A 22,332-nucleotide genomic window follows, 5' to 3' on the forward strand; every position below is an offset into this window, starting at 1 on the left:
ATTTTTGAAACATTCAGAGTGCGTCTCTTTGGTGCTATTCTCAAAACATATGGCAATGAAGTAAAACTGTTTCTTGTTTCCATTAGGGCACATCAGAGAGACGGAGTGCCCTGTAATCCTCCTCCTAGAGTAGTTTAGCCTATTAATTTGAAAGGCAAATTGTGAACAGGATTTCATTAGAGGCTCTTAACAGGATGGTTTCTGCAATATGAAAGTGTAGCATCTTTGCCCTGCAAGTTCAGAATTAACACTAGAAGCCAGACTAGCCATGCATCACATAAATCTGCATCTAGTAATTAAAACATGTCTCAACTCTAGATACCAACTCTCCACCTGCAAGGGCTAGAGGCCAGGAGAACTTCTGGTAACTAAGACTTAATTGCAAATATGAAAAGAAGTAATGAGCTCTGGATTGGCATTCTCACCCAAACACACTAGGTTTCTCTTCTGGAAAAAAAAAATTAATACAAAAACCCTTTTCTTCCAAAGAAAAGGAAAGAGATGCATCCAGAAGCCAGTCCATTTACATTTTAACTCTTAAAAAAGTATATTTAAAAATTTAAACATACATTTAAGCAAAAGCATGTCATTTCAAATAAAAATCACACAAGGACAATGCCATCTGGATGAACAACTCCAAAGTATCAAATCTTGCTGGAACTGAACACTTATAGAAAGCAGAGTTCAACATCACCAGTTAAGCTTTTTCAAGATATTTACCTGGAAGGGTAAGTTTCACTTCATAGGGACATTTGTAATCACTCAAAACCCAGAGTACTGAATAAAAACTTTAAATAAACCCATAGGCTGGCTCAGCCTATCTAAAAATAGATGCTCGCACATATAAAGATGACAGATTCATTGGCCAGGGAAACAGCTAAAGCGATTCGCACACACCTCACATTGCTCCCCATTCAGAGCTCGGCTCAGATAAAGCCTTGAGCACAACTCGGCAGGCAGAGAAAACCCAAGTCACCTTTAGCTGAGCAACTGCCTGCTCTGCGTTCTTCTTCTGGAGCTCCTCTTGCTGCAGCTTGCTGCTCTTCTCTCCCAGCTCATTCGCCAGCCTAGCATAATCCTGGCGCAGTTTGTTCAGTTCAGCCGACTGCCTAAAAATAAACATTTTCACAGCTTTTTTTTTTTTAATAAAAAAAGAATAAGAAGCATAGGCCGTAACAACAGCTACTCAAATATCAACACCAAGTCCTATATTTGCAGCCAGAAGGCTGTACTGTGTGGGGTTTTCTTTTTTCCCCCCACCCTGCTTCATCTTAGTAAAGGGATGAGGGTCAGGTACTCTTGGCCATCAGCACAGCAGCTACAATGCACCGAGTAAGAAAGAAACAAAAGGTCAGCAATAAGCCACAAGCATCAGTTCCTTTAAAAGGTTTGCAAGCTGATGGGCATAATTTGGACAGGCTTATATAAACAAAAGGCTCAGCGTAAGGAGAAGTCTCACATGAAAATTCACATTCCTTTCCTCGTCCCGTAAAGGATTATTGATCTCGGACTTACTCAGGACTATTCCTCCTGGACTACTAACTGCACGCATCTCTTCAGACTATACGTTGCCTCCTGGCCTTGACTTATCTATTAACTTATAAAGGTATCTGATGCACTCTCTCACTTAGGGAGAGAAGATGCATTTGTATAGCCCAAGGGAAGAATTTTAAAAGGCTCCCCTTTGTCTCAAAGCAAATAAAAAGCATTCTATTTTTATCTTAAGTTTGCCTGAATTAAGGTTTTTTCAAGATAACTGTCTACGAGATAACGACGCTTCATTTCTACAAACAAGACACCTACAATCAGGGTACCAGCACCCTTCTCCGAGCGCTCGTTCTATCGACCTGCCCCGGCAGGACACGCGCAAGGAGCGGAACGGCCCCTGCTGAGCTGCACCCGGCAGTGCAGAAGCCGCTAACAAAAAGGTTCATCTAGAAGAAGCATCTCTGGAAGAGCAGCATAGCCCGAAAAGGAAGACACTGAGCCCTTAGCCCTTTCCAAATCCTGACAGTGGTTTTGACATTCTAGTCTCCAAAAGTAAGAAATGTCTGAGAACATATAAAGCGTCGGTTTTGCTTTCTATAGGTGGAAGCCCACTGGCACAGCAATTCATCCATCTGACTACGCACCTCACCAGGGTGCTCAGCTTTTACCACAATATATACAATCCTCCCTGCCAGCTCAGGGGCAGCTTAAGCCATAACTCACAAAAGACAAAACCTTGAGATGTTTTTTTGTTTCTCCAAACATTTGCAACACCAGCAGATAAATCCAAGTGCCACCCCAGCAGTATCATTAACTGCAGGGTGTTGGTATTTTTTTCTTATTGCAAGACTGATTTATAAGTTTAGAGCTGCTGTTCTCCCAAGAGGCCAGCATCGGCACCTAAAGCTCCAGGGGAAAGGATACATACCCTGCCAAAAACACCAACTGTGACTGAGCACTTCTGCCCTTCTGTTAAAGCCTCAGCGCCCACTCTCAAAAAGCTCAGGCATCAAATTGATAAAAGACAGTATTTTGAAAAGCCTTGGGTCAATACAAATACAAATAGCTACCTCCCCGGCCCAAAATAACTGTGTTACTAGTGTAACCACAAATTCAGAGACAGCCAAGGAGATGGAAACAAAAGGAGCAGAAGTCAGAACAACTCTTTAGGGAAGGCTTAAAAACACAGAGCGCTCCGAGGAGCTGCTAACATACTTGCTCTCCATTTGATTGGTAGAAGTACTGACAGCATCTCTCAGGATACCGTTTTCCTGCTTCAGGTGGCTTATTTCTGCCTCCATCTGCTCACGGAGTTGCTGGAACTGATGGGGAAGAAAAGATCAATTCCAAAAAGGATTAAACTAAGGAGAAAATACACCAACTCAATAACTTATAATAGTAGATATCACAATAGTTTAAGTAAATAAAACTAAGTGGATTTTTTGGGAGAGGGGCAGCTTTATGTCCTTCCTCACACACCTGCTCTTAAATTAAACTGTGCAATTGAGACCCTCTTGCTCAACTAAAAGCACCGGTTTCCTTTTATACCAGTGTACCAACCTATTTAGCAAGGCAACTTTGCTTAAAAGACTACACAAGTGTTACTCAGGATACTGACTGCTCAGCCATATAACTTTAGATACTTGTCAATAACTGGATATCAATATATTACTTTTCCAAAGGGAAATAAAATAAGTGCATTGTGAAGTAACACTAAAAGCTAAGTTTGCAAAGCCTTTAAGCAAAGCAGAAAGAGTATAAACTAACAATACACAGATTATAGCATGTAAATTGCAAAAGGGTACTTCGCACTGAAGCCAAGACTGTGAAATGGATCCTTTATTTAGGCAATAATGTGCTTCAACTGCACTTCCAATAGAGTTTGAAACTGAGGCAGAGAGGAGCCCTGATAACCTAAGGCTGCTTCAGAATACTGCAAACACAAATCAAAAGATAGGATTCAAAGGAAAAAAAAATGGACTCTGCATTTGCAGACGACAGCACGGCTGCTCTTACAGCCCAACAGCCTTTGAAAATCCTCAAGCACATACAGCTATACTTTCTTCCTCTGCCAGTGCCAGTTTGTAGACATGGCTGTCACCATTTCCAAGACCCAGTTTCATCAAATGGCTGACTCACCAACGAGGATTTTGTATATAAAAGAATCCAAACAAATGTTTGTGTAACAACCACAGCAGGCAACAGCAGTCCCTTGTCAGGCAGCCACCTCCATTTCAGCACCAACACATGTAACAAACTGGTCCTTGGACATTTGTTGGGGGGTTCTCCTGGTTCCCACCCCCCCCTTTATTTTTTAATACCAAGAGATACACAAGATCCCAACAGAAGCAAGGGCACAAGCCCCATATAACTGGAAGCTCGGACCATTTCCAGCTTCCCTGCAATGCTAGGGCACATCAGCAGGTGGAGCAGAACCAGAGCACGGGTTCCTCCGCATCCTTTCTCGAGCTTTGCCTTGCCAGAGCAGCATTTGCAAAAGCCACCCAGTCCTGCCTGGATCTCCTTCACCCTCCCCAGCCAGCAGTAAGACCCTCTCGTTATGCAGTTGTCTGTATAGGTTCAAAGGAAGTTGTCTCTGCTCTAGAGAACATAGTTCTGCTCCAAAACTGCAGAGATGCTACTCTCCAAAGTGCCAAGACAGAAGATACAGTATTAAAGCCGGAAAGTTCACATGCTGGGCTTGATGCTGTGACATTTTTATAGGAAAAAATACTGGAATGTAAAATCTAAGCACCAGTCAAGTTGGTATAAGAGGGTCCATTTTTCTTCAAAAACTTTAAGTCAAACTTTTTAATCTGATAAAACAAACTCTTCTCAGGTCACTCCATTATAATGCAACTTCAGGAGAGAACAAGGGTCTTAAAAAAATGCAAGTGTCTGCCCTTCAAATATTTTCAGCAAAGCACTCTCCCAGGCAATATTTCTTGTATATTATGCTATGTTGTCACTTTGTACTATAAATTAAAAAAAAAAAAAAAAAAAGATTTATCAGCTGGTAAATGATCATCAGCATTAGCAGCTCTCTGGAGTTGAGTATTTCGGTTAGATTTTACACTTTAATTGAAAAACATATCAGCAGAATACCACAAAGTAAAAGTAACTAAGAACAGAGACCAGCTGCCTAGCTAGCACTGGTCTTTTACAGATTACAAGTCACCTCTGAGAACATCTTGTCTTTCTTTTAAGCCAGGAAACTGCCACAAAGTTTCCCGTGCTCATGCAGATGTGTTACACCACACCAGCTACCAGCACACTGCGTTCAAGGCTCAGGGTAATCAGTGAATCCAGTTTCTGTCTGAGCAAATGACAAATGCTGCACCCTGGCTAAAGCCAAGGTTTCTCAGCACTGATCTTGTGCACGAACATCAACTCGACCAGTTTTGGTAAAGCATTTACCTTTATCTTCATCTGCTGAGATTCTTGGTAGCTAACATGTATTTTGCTCTGAAAAGTGCCGTGCTCCTTTTCTAGCGTGTTGATGCGCTCTCGCATTTTCGCTGTAAGCAAGCCGTTTCGCTCCTTTTCTGCAACCAGCTCCTTGGATGGGAGTGAAAGGAAAAAAGGGAAAGAAGTCATCTATTGCTCCTTTCTAGAGTCTACTAGTGAGCGTTTTAAGATAACTAAAGATATAGCAAGTGTGTATCAAACCAAAATCAGCATCAATCTTCATGCAGAGAAATGACAGCATTAGACCTGACCAAACTTCCAGCACCTTTATGAGGATTTAGGATCAGCATAATTTCACATTTATTAAAGAGAGGCTTGCCAATTTAAACACTGATCTTCTGTTGTTTCAGAAGAGCTGGAGTCTTATCTCTTGTCGAGTTTGGCCAAATTACAGAGTCCTAACAATTAAAACCACTGATATCACGCAGGGCAGAGCTTAGATTTTCACCCCCAGTTTAGCAAAATGGAAGAACGCAGGTAAACTGTGGCAAAACTACAGAGCATTTTAGAGCAAATAACTGCTTTGTAGCAGGTTGCAAAGGCATCAGTTGTGTCAGGAGATAGGCTCTTAGTACCCAGCAACAGCCAGAAAAGCCCTGAACCCCATCAGCATGATGCCATTATTATAGCTTTCAAATGAAAATACACATTGCTATTTAGATTAATCATTTATTAGCTAGTAATTCAACCCAGACACCTGAGAAATCCATAGAGCTGCTCCTCTGCAATATAAATGCACTTGCTGTAGTAAGCAAAAACATTAAGTGCAGCTTTCAGCAAGCTCCCATTGCAGAACGATGTATTTGTACCATTTAAGCTTCAGGTGTCTCCAACTACGCAGCACAGCACGCAGCTCCTTACAGCGCCAGGGAGCCTTGACACAATTTAACTGATCTGAATTATTAGCCTGAATACCCTCCATCTCTTCAGAGTAATTATAGCTTTTTCCACATTTTAATTTAAATAAAAGCTATTCTCTCTTTTAGATCCAACTGACTAGCTTCAGGAGGCCGTTCTCCCTGACTGAAATAAGTGACACGAGTTCCCAAGGCCACGTCCAGGGAGGCATTTAGGAACTTAAGTCACACCAGACGTTTTAAGTCACTTCTGCAAACGCGGGGTAAACAGCTCAACACAAAGCCTTCTCCGTGTTACAGCTGTACCTGCTAAGGTGCAACAAAAAGAAGGGTGCCAGGACATACCGCAGCTTCCTTCTACCCCTCCACCAATTCCACCATCCATCTGCAGTCCTCACTAACTCGGCACCCTGTCAAGGCAGTGCCAGAGATCCCGGGAAGATTAACTTTCACCCAGCTTGTGTTTTGCCAAATACCTCCCAGGTCAGGCACCTCTTGCTCTCATTTATCCTCTCCAGTTATCATCTTTATCAACACCCCTGCAGGAACATCTCTGCACCTTAAAGTCCCTTAAAGCTTTTGGCAGTGTTTTCAGAGAAACACGTTAATTAGAAGATAAGAGTCAGGCAAGCTGAGCTTTTCCCCTTGTTTATCCTGATACTTCAGCACTGCAGCAACTTTGCTTTTACCCATTTTCTCCCAGCTTTCAGGAATGCCTATTTATTTCTCCTTCTCCCTTCCCTCCCCCAATCCAGACGGCAAAACCCCCCCAATGACCCCTACTTCTCCGCAGCTCCTGCCCTGCCTTCGCAGCACCACTTTGCAGATGTTTTTTCCCCAACGTCAGCTTCCCCCACACCCAGGCTCCTTCATACATTCCCCTCTGCTTCTTCAGCAGCAGGTACCTCCCGCCCTTTCACCCTGCAATCCTGAGCCAGAATTTCTTTTTTCCCCTCCAAACACATCACAAGTCCTTTCTCCCTACGGTTTCATACTGACTATCCCAAACCTCTCAATCCCTCCTGCAGGTATACACCTACCCGTGCCCTGCCAGGAGCTCACACAATACCCACTCCCTTCTTCCCTTCTCATTGCCCAAGGCTCCCACCTCCCATGCCCTCCGGCCATTCTGCTCCCATCTTTAGCCACCCAGCCTTCCGTGCCCAACTTTTGTCCCCCTTCCTCCTAAACCTAATGCCTCTGTGCTTCCAGACCAGCCAAAACATAAGAATCCTCCCCCAGAAGAGTCTCCAATTCACTCCATATCTGCCTAATTATTTGTTCTACCATAACTGCCTTCCTCTGAAACCTTCATAAAGAGAGTCAAATTTAATAAACTAGTCTTGACAGTGGTGCATCAGCAACCCTGTAAGTCTAAAGCAATCAGAGCTGCAACTCAAGGGGCTAAGCAGGCAGTCTACACTTTCTATAGCTTCCTTCCTGAAGAAAACTGCCAATTGTTGTGCCTAGAAGCACACAAGCATGTGAATGCTAGAATATGTACCAAGTTAAAACTGCAATGCACAGAAGTTTTTTAATATTTGCATCCACAAAGCCATATTATACTCATGAAGGAAGTGTTTTTAAAGTAACCTTTGGAAAAGAAAAATAGTCTCAGCTTAAGAGTCTCAGTAAATGAACTCTCTGGAAAAACTACTGGAAAGTAACTCTGCATAAATACATTAATAGCATCATAAACCCAAACATCGTGTCGTGGTAAGCCTTCCCAATAGGAAAAAAATTCCATCTTTCAACTTACAGTAATCTCAGCAAAGCACTTGCTGGCTGCTAGTCCTACAAGCCCCTGCTTCCCTCCCACAGCTCTCTATACGCCTGAACCTCTTCATATTTACCTGGGTTAGCTGCTTGCACTGCTCCTTTGCAACGGCTGCCTCCTCCTTCATTGCAGCAAGCATTTTCTCTTTGTCTTGTAGCTGATGTACAGCTGCAGCCGACTCAGCCTTGCTCGCCTGCAGCAAAAGTACATAAAAATGATCATACATGCCAGAAGTACTTGCACAGCACACTAGCAGGCAGCAGAGCAAACTTGAGAGGAAGAAACACCCCCTCCTGCCCCCGGATCATCTGTCTGCATGGCGTATGTGGCACCACCAGTACCCAGTTCTGCTGCTAATGGATCCTGCAGCGCCGATTTCATTAGACACGGAAATGCATTTTCAAACGCACTGAAACCAATTAAGAGAATAAATGGGCTCTTAAGGTGCTTCCATGTTGGAAGAGAGCTGCTGTGGTGGCACTGGGGAAAACAAAAGAACAGCCATTAAGAGAAATAAAGGAAAGGGATGCAGAGATGCTAAATCATCCAATAATTGAGGTTGGAAAGTACTTCCAAGATCACCTGGTCCAACCCACACTCAGAGCAGGTATAACCCAACTTGAATAACTACAAACTTAATCTCTTGAAATCTCTCACTACAAAGGGAAAAAGGGAATGCTGATCTGGTTTCTCCTTCCACTTCACAGGAGAGCCTCCAGTTGACATAATTATATTTCTTCTGGCACACTGACACACAAAGTTTCAGTGGTCCTGCCACCTGCATACTGTCCTAAAGTGAAATAACTGCAGTAAGAGGCAAACCTTCTAAAATTTGCACTCAGACTTCACTCAATGAAGTCCGATAACCAAAGCAGCCAAGAGGAGTGTCAGTCCCCTAAACCCACTGTGAATTTCCTCAGAAGTTCTCCTTTAATAGTATTGCACTGCATACGTACACAAAACACATTGTCAATGTCTTGCATGAGTTACAGATAGGAAAATATTCACATTTCCATCTACAGAAACCTACATTTTTTGGTTGTATACAAACGCAGGAACCCATTTTGATCCAAGAAGTTTACCTTTAACACAAAATATTCCTAAAAAAACAACAAATACAGCAAGCAAGCTGGCTGATTGTACTAGATTGACTGCTGTCCCATCTCACGCTGGTGGAAACCACCATCACCGCAGTCAGCCCTCAGCCAGGTCGCCCTGTCTTTATTCCTTTTTCTTTGTTTTGTCATGGTTGTTCTTCATAGACTTTTTAAATTACTGCTATAGACTCAAAGTTCTTCACTATGAGAGTGGTGAGGCACTGGAAGGGGTTGCCCAGAGAAATTGTGGATGCCCCATCCCTGGAAGTGTTCAAGGCCAGGTTGGATGGGGCTTTGAGCAACCTGGTCTAGTGGAAGGTGTCTGTGCCCATGGCAAGGGGGTTGGAACTAGATGGTCTTTAAGGTCCCTTCCAACCCAAACCATTCTGTGATTCTGTGATGCTCCAAATAAAACAGGGGACACCATTGCAAGTGTACCACTACAGGGTTTTCAGTCAAGCACTGAAACAGAGGCCCAGAGAGACTGTAAAGTCTCTGTCCTTGGAGGGTGTCAAGACCCAGCTGGACAAATTCCTAAGCAACTTGCTCCAAATTCAATGTTGACCCTGTTCTGGGCAGGCAGTTGCTCAGAACTGCACGACTGCCTGAAGTCGCTTCCAACCCAAATTATGTGATACGCTACTACATTGCGTTAATTGAGTTGACACATATCCAGTTCTGCATTTCTGTTCTGGTATCTCTTCTGCAGAAGAATACAGAATTGCAAGACTTCAAGTGTGACAAACAGGATGTTACAAGCACAAAATGACAACCATAATGAATCATGGGAGAGAGGAGTAGATATTTGTAAGATATTGGTGGTCACCACTCTTTTCTATCTTAGTACAAAAATTTAAAAAGAACCGCCAAGCACTGGCACAGGTTGCCCAGAGGAGTTGTGCAGTCTCAGTCCCCAAATATTTCAAGCCAGAGTGGATAAAGCCCTGAGCAGCCTGAGCTGACCTCAGAGCTGGCCCACCTTTGAGTAGGAGGCTAGACTACAGACCCTCTGAGGTCCCTTCCAAATCTGAACTGTCCTACAATCCTATGAAAAATATCCAAAGAACCCAGCAGACTAGAACGTATAGACTTACAAGACGGAGAGACTTGCAAAACACAGCATTAGCTGGTTGAGTGCACAACCACAGCAGCTTTTTCTTAATCTCTACCATTATTTATCCTATTTACACATTTGTGAAAGATCACTCCCGAAAGTCAGCACGTAGCCTTCCCCCATGCCAATACACACGCGGCAGCTGCAGCAGCAGTCCTGCGTTATATGTGTTATTCTCCATGGTTATGTCTGCTCTTTATGAGCGGTCAAAAGCCATCAGCTTGTCTAGCCAGCCCCTGGGATGGCAGATGGCAGCAGGCAGACATCTGACAACTGCTTTCTGCATGCAAAGCAAGCACAGACCAGCTGGAAAGTCTTCCAAAGACAGAATGCAGAAGTCACAACAGAACATTGATACAGCTAATTTGACAGCATCTATTCCAATTTCTGCTTATTTAATAGTCTTCTCTCCCCCCCCACCCACGGTCATTCACCTTTTGCAAGACATCATGAATTGCACTGGATTTTTCCTTTAACACCTCCACTATGCAACGGGCCTCATCTTCAGTGATGATCATATTCTTCATGGCCATTACAAAGTCTTTAAATTTTACTTCAGCATTCTCTGCAACACAGAAGGGAGGATATATTTACTTTGGACTCCATACAAAATTATTTATTTTGCCTCGAAACAGCATGTGATGGGATATCATTATGCATTATATTTAATTTCAGTCTGAAATGCCAAGAACCAAAAGGTCACGAACATTCAGCAAAAACAACATATCTCCGATTTAAATCCGATAACAATCTGCCAGCTGACAGTTTTGGGAAAAAAATCCCACCACTTTGTTTGTACAGTTGGTAACATTTACAGCGTTGCTAGTAAGATGACAAAGCATAACACAGATTTGGGGGGAAAAAAAAGCATTAATGTGAAAACTTGAGGAGTCCTTTCTAGTGTATTATGACAGTAATTCAAACTGAGTTCTCAATTTAAAGGACAGCCTGGCTCCACAAACATATGCAAATGACAAGGTAACAAATTTAAGAACTCGCATATTTCTGATTACAATGTATGGAAACCAGAAAAATATACCATCAGTCTAAGTTTGGAAATGAACTGCTGCAGGAGGAGTTCAGCAGTAGGAAGATAAACCAGTCAGTGTTTAACAAGACACAAACAAGGAAACACAATTCAACTCAATGGTTTTACAGGAACAAAAAAAAACATTTGTTCATAAAAACCAGGCTGCACATCCGTAGGTCATTAGGTGGCCCCCTAACTTAAGCAAATGGAAGCACAAGACCGAGGCATCCAATATCTCTGTCAAATATTCACCAGTGCACAAAAGTACATCAAGGGACTGGAAGGGGAAAATAAAAAAAAAAAAAAAAAAAAGCTTAAAAGTGATGCTTGGTTCAGAAAACGTCCCACAGATCATGGAGAAGGGTCCAGGTTTCCCACCATAGGTACTAAACATGAGATTGAAACCAAGACACACAAACCCAAACCTCTCCAGAATTTGAAAAGTGAATGAATGAAGAACAAAAAAGTGCTGGTGATACTAAGCCTCTAAGAGAAATTACCGAGCATATGAACAAATCACTGAGTAAGAGTCCAGAGAGGCCGGGGAGGTCCTGAAAAATTGTGGCACACTCTCTCCTAGTCCTAAATCGAACTTAGTCACAGACTTCAGATCACATCATTGCTGCACTGACATCATCAATGATGTTTTTACCAGGAATACGCCAAAAACTTGAGACCACAGACCGGTTAGCCGGGAGTCTATAGCAGCTTGGCCTAGACCAAGAAGCTTACAATTAGAATAGGGGAAGATTTCTATATTGGGAGGGCAAATCCCAGCTGACACAGGAGAATCAGGAGCTCATCTAGAAGGTTACAGCTTGCAAAGGAAATGAGAAGGGACGGGTGCACGTGAGCGGCTCTGATGCTGCAGGGCAGTAATACGCAGCCATTGAGCTAGAAGCACAAGAGAAGCCGCAGGCAAGGGGGAATCCAACGCTACCACAAAGCATTGCCAGGAAGCTTTCAAGTGAGCATTTCAGAAGACAAGTCTAAAGAGATGTTCCAAAGAGTGCAGTGAGTGACCAGGCAGACAACGTTGGAGAGCCAGCCTTCTGCACGAACCTGAGCAGGGAATCACTGGTCAGTCACTTGGCTTCTCCTATCTGGCTGCCCACAAATTTCATAGAATCATAGAATGTTTTGGGTTGGAAGGGACCTTTAGAGATCACCTAGCCCAACCCCCAAATTTGAGGGTCTTACCTCATGGCTCAGTGAGTTTGGCATGCTTTGAGCAGGTCAGTGGCCTATTTAAAGTTTCAGGGTGGGACACAATGCTCATGAATCTCTGCAGGCCTCTGTGGGAAAGCATGAAGGAAGCAAAATTCAAAGTCTTCCTGGAAACTGCCAGACTATCTCCACCGGCAATTTGCTTCAGGTAACTCCATGTTGCGCTTGGAGATACACGCTTGCTGGTCAGCCCTAGCTAGCTCCATGAACAGCCCTAGAGCATACAAGCTGCTCCCAGCCTCGAGCAGACTTCCAACAGCCTGTGCCGAAAGCTTTTGGTTTAGAGTCCAGCACTGTTAGCGATGCCTGAACTACCTACTGCAAAACTAGCTGGTATTCATCTATGTAGTATGCAATACCCATTTGCTCACTGTGAGGACACAAAAGCCTATAGTCAGCATTAAAAGGATTCAGATGGTGCAAACCCCCTTCCACAGCACCAAAGACAGGGGAGAAACTTGATGAGACAAGAAAAAAAACAGTGTCCTGCAGCCACAAATGGTTTCATCAAGTCATTTCTTCCTAGCAAGTAAGAGAGGATGCCTCTCCCCACATACACAGCATGTTTTCCCTGTTCAGGTTTGCAAGCAGGCTATGCCAGAGACAGAGATCAGGTTCTTACCTTTATCTGTTTCATTCTTCAGTTTCTTGCCGCTGCTCTTCTGGATCCCCTCATTCACGTTTTGTTTTGCTATTTCAACGACTTCTCGCTTTTCCACAGTGCCAGCGTCAGAATTATCCATCAAAGGAATATAAGTAGTGGCTTGAATAAGAGGTTCATCCACCAAAACTGTAATCAAAAGTCCACAGGATGGGTTAAAGCTTTGTAATAATTAAAATCAACATTTTTAGAAAAGGTGCATAACATATTAGAGAGAGGGATTAAAGCATCTCTAACCTCAATAGGTAGTTATACTCTCTATTTTCTACTATCCTTCACAGCCTAACTCATTAAAGCTTTTCAGGTAAGTTCATTAAATAAAAGGTCTCTAATTTAATAGCTTCAATTAAATTTCTATTTCCAAAGCTGCCTTTTAGCATGTTAACAAGTAGCAGAGAAGAACTTTTACATTTTGACTTTCATTTCACTTTAATGAGAAAGTTGCACATCGCATCGACGAGACTGGTTTACTTGTGGCTGCGCATGAAATCATTCGGCATCCCTGAAGCACGAGTAAAGTCTTTTATCCCTATTCTGCTAAAAGCTGGTACCTTACTGCCATCATTTTCACCTAGATTACATCACCTGTGAACTAAACCATTTAGGCAGAACATGCAGTAGGGACAGCAATCAAGCTTATTTCACACGCAGACTCAACTGCACTTAATGAAGAGATCTCATCTGTCAGAGCAGGCTTTAGGCATCATTAATATTCAGAGAGGTACCCAGAGGTATTGACCGACCTCGGGTCTCCATTCACACAGCACTGTGTAAACGTGGTGAGGATCAGCCTCTGTCCAAAGAACTTTTCAGCCTGCACTGCTCAGACAAAAGCAGTGGAGAGGAGAGGAAGAGCAACAGACCAGGGACAACAGATACGGCCAGCAACAGAGCTGGATTTGCTGTTTGCCCAGCTCCTGAGCTGCTGGCCCACACTGCCTGAAGTAGGCAAGACGTCGTGCGCAGGGCCGTGCCACAGCAGGAAAGCTGCCTGACCCAGCCAGCCCAGGCTGAGGGGCTGATGGACAACAGACCACACAGCAGACCAGAGAGAGAGGAGGGACTGGGTGAGATGCAAGGTTTCAGGCATCAGTGCAAGACAAATACGCATTCCGGGCTGCCAGAGCACCAGTTATACAACACTTGTATTCTGGCTACTGCTAAGGAGCAAAATAGGCCAGACAGACCTTTTGTATCACCTGCTAGATAGAGTCTTTCCACTTAAGCAACCAGCAAATACCTGCAGGTACGCTGCAAGCTCAGAAGCCAGGAGAGCTCTCCTCTAGCAGAAATATCCACTACCTAATCCAGTTACCATCCTCACCTTTTCCCTTCCTTGCCTTATTAACTTCCCCCCCTCATTTTATTCCCCTCCTTTCAAAAATCTATTTAATATCAATGAGACATTTCACAGTGTCAGTAACATCTGAAATCCCCATAGTACTGTCTTAGCTAACCCAGATGCCCACCGCAGCTAATTTTTGCTCTGTCATTTTAGAGAGGTGGCTTTAAAAGAAAACAGCTCGCATTCAAATAATGCGTGAGCTATTCCCGCATAGCACTGACAGCTTAGCTTTAATGCTGGCTGAGCTGGTACTGACACTTATTTGCCACATACAGACAAGTCTGTGGTCCATAAAATGGACCCTCAAAAAAGGGCAACGGATGCATCAGGAAAAGCACAAGAACATCCATAAAAGCCAATCAACATCCTAGGTTCCCCATCAGTAGGTTTCTTCCAGGAATAATCTGAAAGTTTTTCAGTTGTTATAACATACAAGAACACTACACTACTTGGAACCCCACCCTGGGCTGACCAGGGCCCATGACTGATCTGGACCCTGATGACCTGACCAAAGTATAAAGGAAACAGTGCCCAACACTGTCTACTCCCGGAGCAGTCCACCGGCCGCCAACTTCTTCATAGCTGTCCTAGTAAAGAAGAGTTTTGAGAAGCTAACAAGGTGGCCTCGCAGAACTTCATGGTCACGCTCTTCCCAAAAGCCACAGGCACAACGGCACTCATTGTAAAAAACCACAAAAACAGAGGCACACTGAGCCAAGAGGAGACAAGAAACAGCATCTTGGCAGAGAATGAAGGATGACAAACAGTAAAGGCCTTGACAGCAAAGATGAACAGTTTATGTTGGAGCAGCAGCTAGCTAACAAAAGGACAATGAGAGGAACGTGGTCAAAGCAACCAGCTAAAAAAACCTGCAGTCTTGTTTGGGGCAGATGACTGCAGCAATTTCAGACATGCCTCGCTCAGAGCAACTTAGAGCCTGCTCAGCTTATAGTCTAAGTCAACACGTTACTCCTCAGTTCAAGTGTGGATGTTTGGATCCAAAAGAGCTCAGAAAGCTTCACAGCATCATCCCACGTTCAGTGGTACTAGATATTCATAAAATTAAACAGCATCACAGGCTGAACAATCCTCCCTACCTGGAATTCCTGCTTTTTCAAATTAAGAGAGTTATTCTACTATGAGCTTCTTTTCCAAAGGAAGATAAACTAAAGCATGGATGGCAAAAAGGTTTAACAGTCAGGTTTATCTGAACTAAGTCACAGTCTGTATTCTCACCATTATCAACTTTCTGCTTCTTTGCAGAGACTTTCTTCTTTCCCGATACATTTTCTTGCTTTATCTCCTGGTGGAGCAGCACTGGGTCTTGCTTTTTGGCAGGAGATACAACAGAGTCAGTCTTAGTATCTTGATCATCTGTAACAGACAATTAAGACAATTTGCTCTTCTGTATATTCCCAGCATTACTTTTAAATCAGTAGATCTGTAATAACCACTGAAGTCCACTCCCAGAAAAAAGAAACTCATGTATTTGAATCAGAACACGAAATTATCCATATATAAGTACACACATGCACCCAAACACATACACTTCCCGTATCAGATGAGACCCCAAAGCAACAGAAAGGATTAGCAGAGTCAAGAGCCACAGCACCTAAGTGTTTTGACAGACAGGAATCTTATCTGCAAGCAGAACATACAGCAATGCAAGTAACAGTTTAACAAATCCAATCCAGGTTTTACTGCGACAGAGCAGACAGCCCGTGTTACCTGTATTAGTTTCTCATTTGCAGGAAGTATTTTATTCCCTTCCCCCACCCCCGAACCCACTTGGGTATTTTATACACACACACACCCCCAATAGCTACTGGGACTGTGAGAAGCAGAAAATAAGTGTTTCACATTAGGGAACTGTTCTTTTCAAAAGTTGTTTCTAGTGAGAATTTTTTTTATCTTTTTGGACAGCCTGTACTATATAATATTCTTGCCAGAGCCGACACACAATACAAGGTTAGGGTGTTAGCTCCTGTAATCAAGGATAAGGGTTAGTTGTGGCTGCCCTCAGAACAGTGCTTGCAGACCACATTTTAACCATGCCACAGAGATTTTTGGAGAACACCCACAAACAAGATTTGATTTTTTTTTTTTTTTTTTTTTTTTGGTTAGTAGTGGGTGGGTCTCTTTTCTCCCTTTTTTGGAAAAAGAAAAAAATCCACCACATTGAGCAGCAATGTCATTCTTTTTCCTCACTCCCTGTAGCAAACCTGCTACGCCTGCATCTCAAAAAGGGTGATAATACTTCAGTTTTCACTTATGTCTGAAACTGGGTATTTTTATTTTTTTTAACTTCTATTCCCAGTCAGACAACCACACTGAGACATGTCAGCTCCTGCTGAGGGTATGGCCAAGACAGTCACAGGCAATTCTGACTACAGCTTTCGGTCTGTTCTAGGTTGGATGTTTCAGTTACAATGGCTGGACCAGTTTTCTTTTAGCATCAGTTCCACTCAATTATAGAGGTGCAGCAGGCAGGAAGCAGCCATAAGTGCTTCTTTCCATGAATCAGCCACCAAACACCTCTTTGTACATTCAGCCTGCACTTAAACAGTGATTTGTTTTGCAGTCTGCTATGAAGTTTCCCTAGCTGCCCTTCCTTAACAGAGCAACCACTCTTAGGACTCCACTTTTTCATAGCTCGGCATCAAAATGCACACAGCAAACATCTAATTACTTCTTTCAGGTAATCAAAATTTTCACAGCTTGAGAGCACAGTAGCCAAACCACGGAGCAAAGCAGAGATACTAGCTACTCTGTTTGACTCAACAATCTTTAGTAGAAGAACGCAAGGACAGGAGGAGGAAAAATCAGAGCATTGCTGCCAGATGAAAACAGGGAGAAAAATGCAATAGCTCGTTGAAAGAAAAAGGTTAGAAGTGAGCTTTGCCCCATAGAGATCAGGCAGAACAGTTGTGAGAAAGACACTCTGTGGCCTTGCAAAAAGCAGAACACGGTTTTGGCGTTCTGTGCAAGAAGCATATGCAACATCAGATACCCATTCCATTTTTCTGCTTCTTCTGCCCAGGCTTCTTCTTAGATGCTGCTGATTCAGATGGTGGAGTGGGCTGTTTTGTAACAGGGACTGGTTCTACTTTCTTGCCTGAAGACTTGGATCCTTCTGACTCCTTATTTACATGATCATCTTGAACAGCCTTATGCTTCTTCTCCTTCTTCTTCCGTTCTCTAACGCCAGTAGACGCTTCAGTCACGCTCAGGGGAACAGGAGTGACGTGCTCTTCATCCGTACTCAGGGCATCAGAGAGCTTAAAGTCCCGAGGTGTACTTTCAGAGTCAGACTCATGGATGTTCCCGTTCTGAGCTTCTTTCTTCTTGTTCTTCTTCTTCTCTGTTTTCTTTTTATCAGTCTTGGTAGGTGGAAACTTTAGGTCTCTTTTCTGTTTTGCAAGGACTTCATCATATAAAGTTTCTTTCATGAAAAGCCAGAAGAAGAGGAAGATGACTGTAATAACCACAGAGGGAATGAGGATGATAAAGTAGGTAGACTCGTAAAACTCCATTGTGCTTTTTCTTAGCTATCTTTAAAAAAAACCTACAGGGGAAAAAGAAAAAAAAATTAGGTTTTGAACAGGTTTTCCTCGATATTATTCCCCCCCCAACTATAATAAAAAAAAGGCTTTGTCATTGTTTTAGAGAAGCCTTAAAATAGCTTTTAATAAAATTACCAAACTGTATCAATCATTGAACAACTTCTGAGTCATTTACCATTTGCTTCAAAGTTGTTAACCAGGATAGGAAGGAACCACAGTTTGCAAGACTGTTGATCTTGGAAGAGAGCAGTTAGTTCTCCTCTTTCCTTACTTTTCTTAATGTTCCTCATTCTCCTTTCCCAAGTGAATTTCATAAAGTTAAAGTTTTTCATTTCAGAAATACAAGACAGCACTTTCAGAGGCTGTGAAATAAGGACCAGTACATGAAGAGCAACACTTTTTTTTTTTTTTCTTCTGTAAATCAAACATAACGAATTAGATTTTTATCTTGGCAAGTGGGAGTTAAATTTCAACTTCCTTTTGTTCCCAGATTTATGACAGCTTCAGAAGTGGAATGAGGGGAAGAAGGGAGAGAGCCCTGAATCTTAGTCAACCATAAAGAATCAGGTATTTTCAAAACTGCTTTTTGAAGTCTAAAACCCAGCTTTAAACTCATGAAAATTCCACACATTTATAGGAAAACAGGAAGTTCTGTTACTTATTTTGTGCATGTAACAGTGTACAACTTCCAGGGCACTAACAGACCAGATGACTCCAGGATAATTTGCTGAAAACAGTATTTATGCTCAGAGCATTACTTTTTTTTAAAGCAGGAACCACAGAGTTAAAAGAGTCAGGATGAAGCTAAAAACCTAACTTTGGGGCCAAGACAAGACCAATTTTCCCATTTCACAACTGATCGCTATGAGCAGACCTGGACTTTTGCAGCAAGAATTCAAATCTTCTCCAGACTGTTTGTTCCAAAGGGAAAAAAAAGTACCAACCATTGAGACACACAGCCAAAACTAATTAAGCAAGTGCAATTCCTGCAATTCCTGATTCACCAACTCAGTTTAAAAACCACCGTGGAAAGCACGTGCTTCAACTACATCTTCCTCTACACAAGAAAGGACGACTCTTCAACTCAACCGTCCCTTGGGAGACCCATTCTCTTGGGAATGAGAGGCAAGGGATCTCACCCAGGTTGTGTCTCCCATAATCTTTGCCACCTTCTCTGCAACCACTGCCCAAGTGCAGCATCCCCCAAAACAGCCAACACACATGCAAAAGTCCCCAACACCACCTGGGGAAACTTGTACTGCTAGCCATAAGCGAGACAACCCTAAAAGAGTAGGGGGAACTGCCCCACACCTTAAAGCAATATTGCATGGAGTATTTCCACTGCTGCTTAGAAAAAGAAAATAGGGAATAAAGTTCATGTAGCAGTTGCACAGCACAGGAAGAGGTCAGGCTCTCCTTGCTTCTGGGCAGACAGAGGATTGCTCTTTAAATACCTGCTGGTATTACACTTAAAATGCTGTTTGTTTTTTTACCTCAACTCCTGGCTGTGCTGGAAGCTGCTATCATAAACTGGCTTGCCATCCTGCCACATTAGCAAGAGCTTGGTTTGGAGCCTGGCTCTAGCTCAAGAGGGAAGAGTTGTTGTATCTAATAGTTTCTGGACAAAGAGGAGTTACTGTGATAGATTGTAGAGTACACTGAGCAGCACAGAAAGCAAGGAGTGGGAACTCTAATTTGGCTATTAAGTTATCCAGATAAAAAGACTAACATTTCAATACACAAATTATTCATCGGTTGTCCTAACATTAAATCTCCTCCTGGTTTGTATTTATTTTCTGTGTGCACCCAGCTCACCGAAAAGGCTTGGGTCTAGAATTACATCCAACACAAAGTTTCAGAAGGGCTGAGAAGGATGGGAGGAAAAGCTTGTCTTTTGGGAAGAAAAATGCTCGAAACTAAGATGGATGTTTCAAGATGATTAGTTACAGCTACTTGATAAAACCTGCTTCCTGCACTAAGTGGTCTTGATGATCTTAAACGTATTTTCCAGCCTAAACGATTCTATGATTCTACAAGTCTATCTAGCATTAGTCATCTCTTGAAGGAAGCAAATCTTGAAAATTTGTCTCAGCCAAAGTCAATATCGAATGCTTATGGGAGAAGCCAATCCCCAAAGTAAATATGTAATTAAGCAGATTTTTCACAAGTGTAATTAAGTTGATCATTACAATACATTACTGCAACAGTTACAATACCTAACCACAAAGAGCCCAGAACAGCCCACCTCTGCCTTGCTGATCCACAAGCACGCAGCTGGCCGTAAATTCATCCAATGGCTTCAGCCAAGCCGGGACGATCACACCCTGCAGCCGTCCCTACACATTTCCCAGCACCCGACACCAGACATCAAGCATCAGGAGGCACGATGGTCATCGCAGCAGGACCACGGATAAGCAGAAAGTGATTGTTGCTTTGAGACCAGCAAGGCTAGGCACTTTTAAAAGCTTCAGCTGCTTCCAAGAGGAGCCATAAATACATAATTAACAGCTAGCCTGAGTGGGGAATGTGTACTGTACAAGGTGAGGTCTGATCTCGGAGCTGGCTGAGCAACGCAAGCTCTGCTGAGCCTCCGTCCACCACCCTGCTCTCCCCTCCCCGCACTTATCTCCACTTGTACCACGGGATCGTTTGCACCCTACGCCGATCTAGAGCGCAGCATTGCGATGATGAGTTTCAGAGCCTCCACAGACTCAGTTGCTCCTGTCCTCCTCTCGCTCACCAGGGAGAAGTAGAGAGCAAGCCAAATGAACACTCCCACCCCAACCACCAAATCTGCGTGCCTCTGATCACCATCTCCGAAGTCCAGCGGGGAATTTCACATACACAAATCCAGCCTCTCACATGAAAGCAGGGTTTAAAAAAAAAAAAGCAACATGTAAAAGCCTCAGGATGAACCTAGAATTGATTAAGGACACTCAGGAACGGCAAGCAAGAGCTCTGCTCTGATGGCAATACATTAATTTCCCATCTCAGCATGCCCAGCATAAGCAAGGGCATTTAAAAATCACTTAGAGGGATACCATTGCTGCTGGTTTGTATGCAGAATGACAAGGTGACACCCTTCACCATCCACCCCTTGTCAAGAGCTCTTCATGAAGTGGTATCCTTGCCATGGGGTATCTGGCTCACAGTTTCCCATTGTCCTCCAACAATCTACAATTACTAAACAAGTTTCTCCATTCCCATTTATACTTCTGTATTAGTTTGACAAGCTGTCTAGAAAAAAAAACAGAAGCAATCTACAGGGAAAAAAATCCTATTCCATACAAAAAGAAACAGGACAGAGAAGCTCCTTCAATTAAAACCAGAAAAAAGTGAATGCTACGTTAACTTAAAAACCTTCACGTACCAGCTTAAATGTTTCTCAGGACTTAGTTTTGCAATTCCTCCCATTCCTATTAGCTATGGAAATATGAGACACCCTCACAAAAATATTATTTCTCCCCCCCAGAAGCACTGGCAAGAGGACTTTTATCACTTGCAGCCCTCCCTCGGACACCTTCCCAGGGTGGCTGCATCAGCTCTCTACCCACTCAAAGCTGCAATCCCCAGGCAAGGCACACTTGGCAGAAATCTCACGTACGCACCTCCTCACTGCTGCCAAGAGGCACAGCGACTTTACCTACTTTTAAATTTCAAGGTATTTGGTTAAAAACTCGCCTTTCATGCGTATTTGATATTTAACCTGATATTTATGGGGCACGTTTCTTAAGAGCCCGGCTGCCCAGTGCCTGTGCCAGGCTCCCCACTTGCAGACACGCTCTCATCTCGTTCGTAAATTCAAGAACTCACAACATCCCTTTAGTCATTCTGAAAAAGGGGAACAAACCGCATCTGTCCCAGGCCGCGCACAGATGCAGTTACTGTTCCCATCCCACATTTAACAAAAGAATTGCACTTTTGTTCCCCCAAACAGAGCCCGTGCCACAGAAAATAACTATTTCTGAACTCCAGTGCAGTATTATTATTGCTTGCACCTGACTTCCTCTGCTAGTTAACACTGCCCTGGATTTTGTAACACACCCTTCGCTTTTTGCATTTAAATCTCAAGTTTCACCCTGCACAGATACCACATTTCACAGGATATTCATTCCGTTTAGGTCCAGGGGATTAGCTTACTTGAGAAGACAGAAATAAATTATAGCTCCATCTGGCTAATGAGTCACTTGTAGCTTAGCCCCAGCACGTTAGAAGCCCAGCTTCTATAAATGCTTGGGTCCCAAGATGCACATCATCTCCAGGGATTTGTGCCTCCCTGAAAAACTAACATTAAAGGGGGGAATATAAGTACCAAGGTAATTTTTTTTCTTTTTTAAAATACTAAGCAGTTTAAGAGATAGCACATATGATTTAGCTAAGGCAACAGCTTCTTTAATTGGGGTATTTTCCCTGGGATTTTCTCGTTGGCAAGCAGACTAGAAGAAAGCCCTCACATTCAACAGTCACTGGGAACACAGCAAGAAGTCTCAGAGGAGTATCTGTATTCAATAAATTCCTCAAATAGATAACCATATTTTTTTTTCTCCTTAATCTACACACGGTTAGCAACATGCTCCGTATCAGCCAGCTGCAAACAAGATCCTCTCCAAAACAGCTTCACTCCCAAACTCGCCCCAGAGCTCTTTGGGAAAAGATGCCCAGCAGCTTGGGCTAGACAAGGAAACTGAACCTAGATCTGCCACAG

The 22,332-nt window shown here is 43.1% G+C and overlaps 1 protein-coding gene across 1 annotated transcript in view; it reads right to left on the bottom strand.

Moving 5' to 3' along the window:
- KTN1 (kinectin 1) overlaps window positions 1–17,597 on the bottom strand; it is a 58,653-nt gene extending 41,056 nt beyond the window's left edge. The window contains exons 1-8 of the mRNA XM_075713067.1: window positions 17,075–17,597; window positions 15,301–15,438; window positions 12,681–12,848; window positions 10,236–10,366; window positions 7,667–7,783; window positions 4,906–5,046; window positions 2,704–2,810; window positions 977–1,109 (exon numbers count right to left, since the gene is read on the bottom strand). Coding sequence (XP_075569182.1) covers window positions 977–1,109; window positions 2,704–2,810; window positions 4,906–5,046; window positions 7,667–7,783; window positions 10,236–10,366; window positions 12,681–12,848; window positions 15,301–15,438; window positions 17,075–17,597 — 1,458 coding nt within the window. The remainder of the gene's footprint in view (window positions 1–976; window positions 1,110–2,703; window positions 2,811–4,905; window positions 5,047–7,666; window positions 7,784–10,235; window positions 10,367–12,680; window positions 12,849–15,300; window positions 15,439–17,074) is intronic.
- Between the last annotated feature and the right edge of the window lie 4,735 nt (window positions 17,598–22,332).

The sequence above is a fragment of the Pelecanus crispus genome, chromosome 6 (genome assembly GCF_030463565.1).
Source record: "Pelecanus crispus isolate bPelCri1 chromosome 6, bPelCri1.pri, whole genome shotgun sequence".
Classification (NCBI taxonomy): Eukaryota; Metazoa; Chordata; class Aves; order Pelecaniformes; family Pelecanidae; genus Pelecanus; species Pelecanus crispus.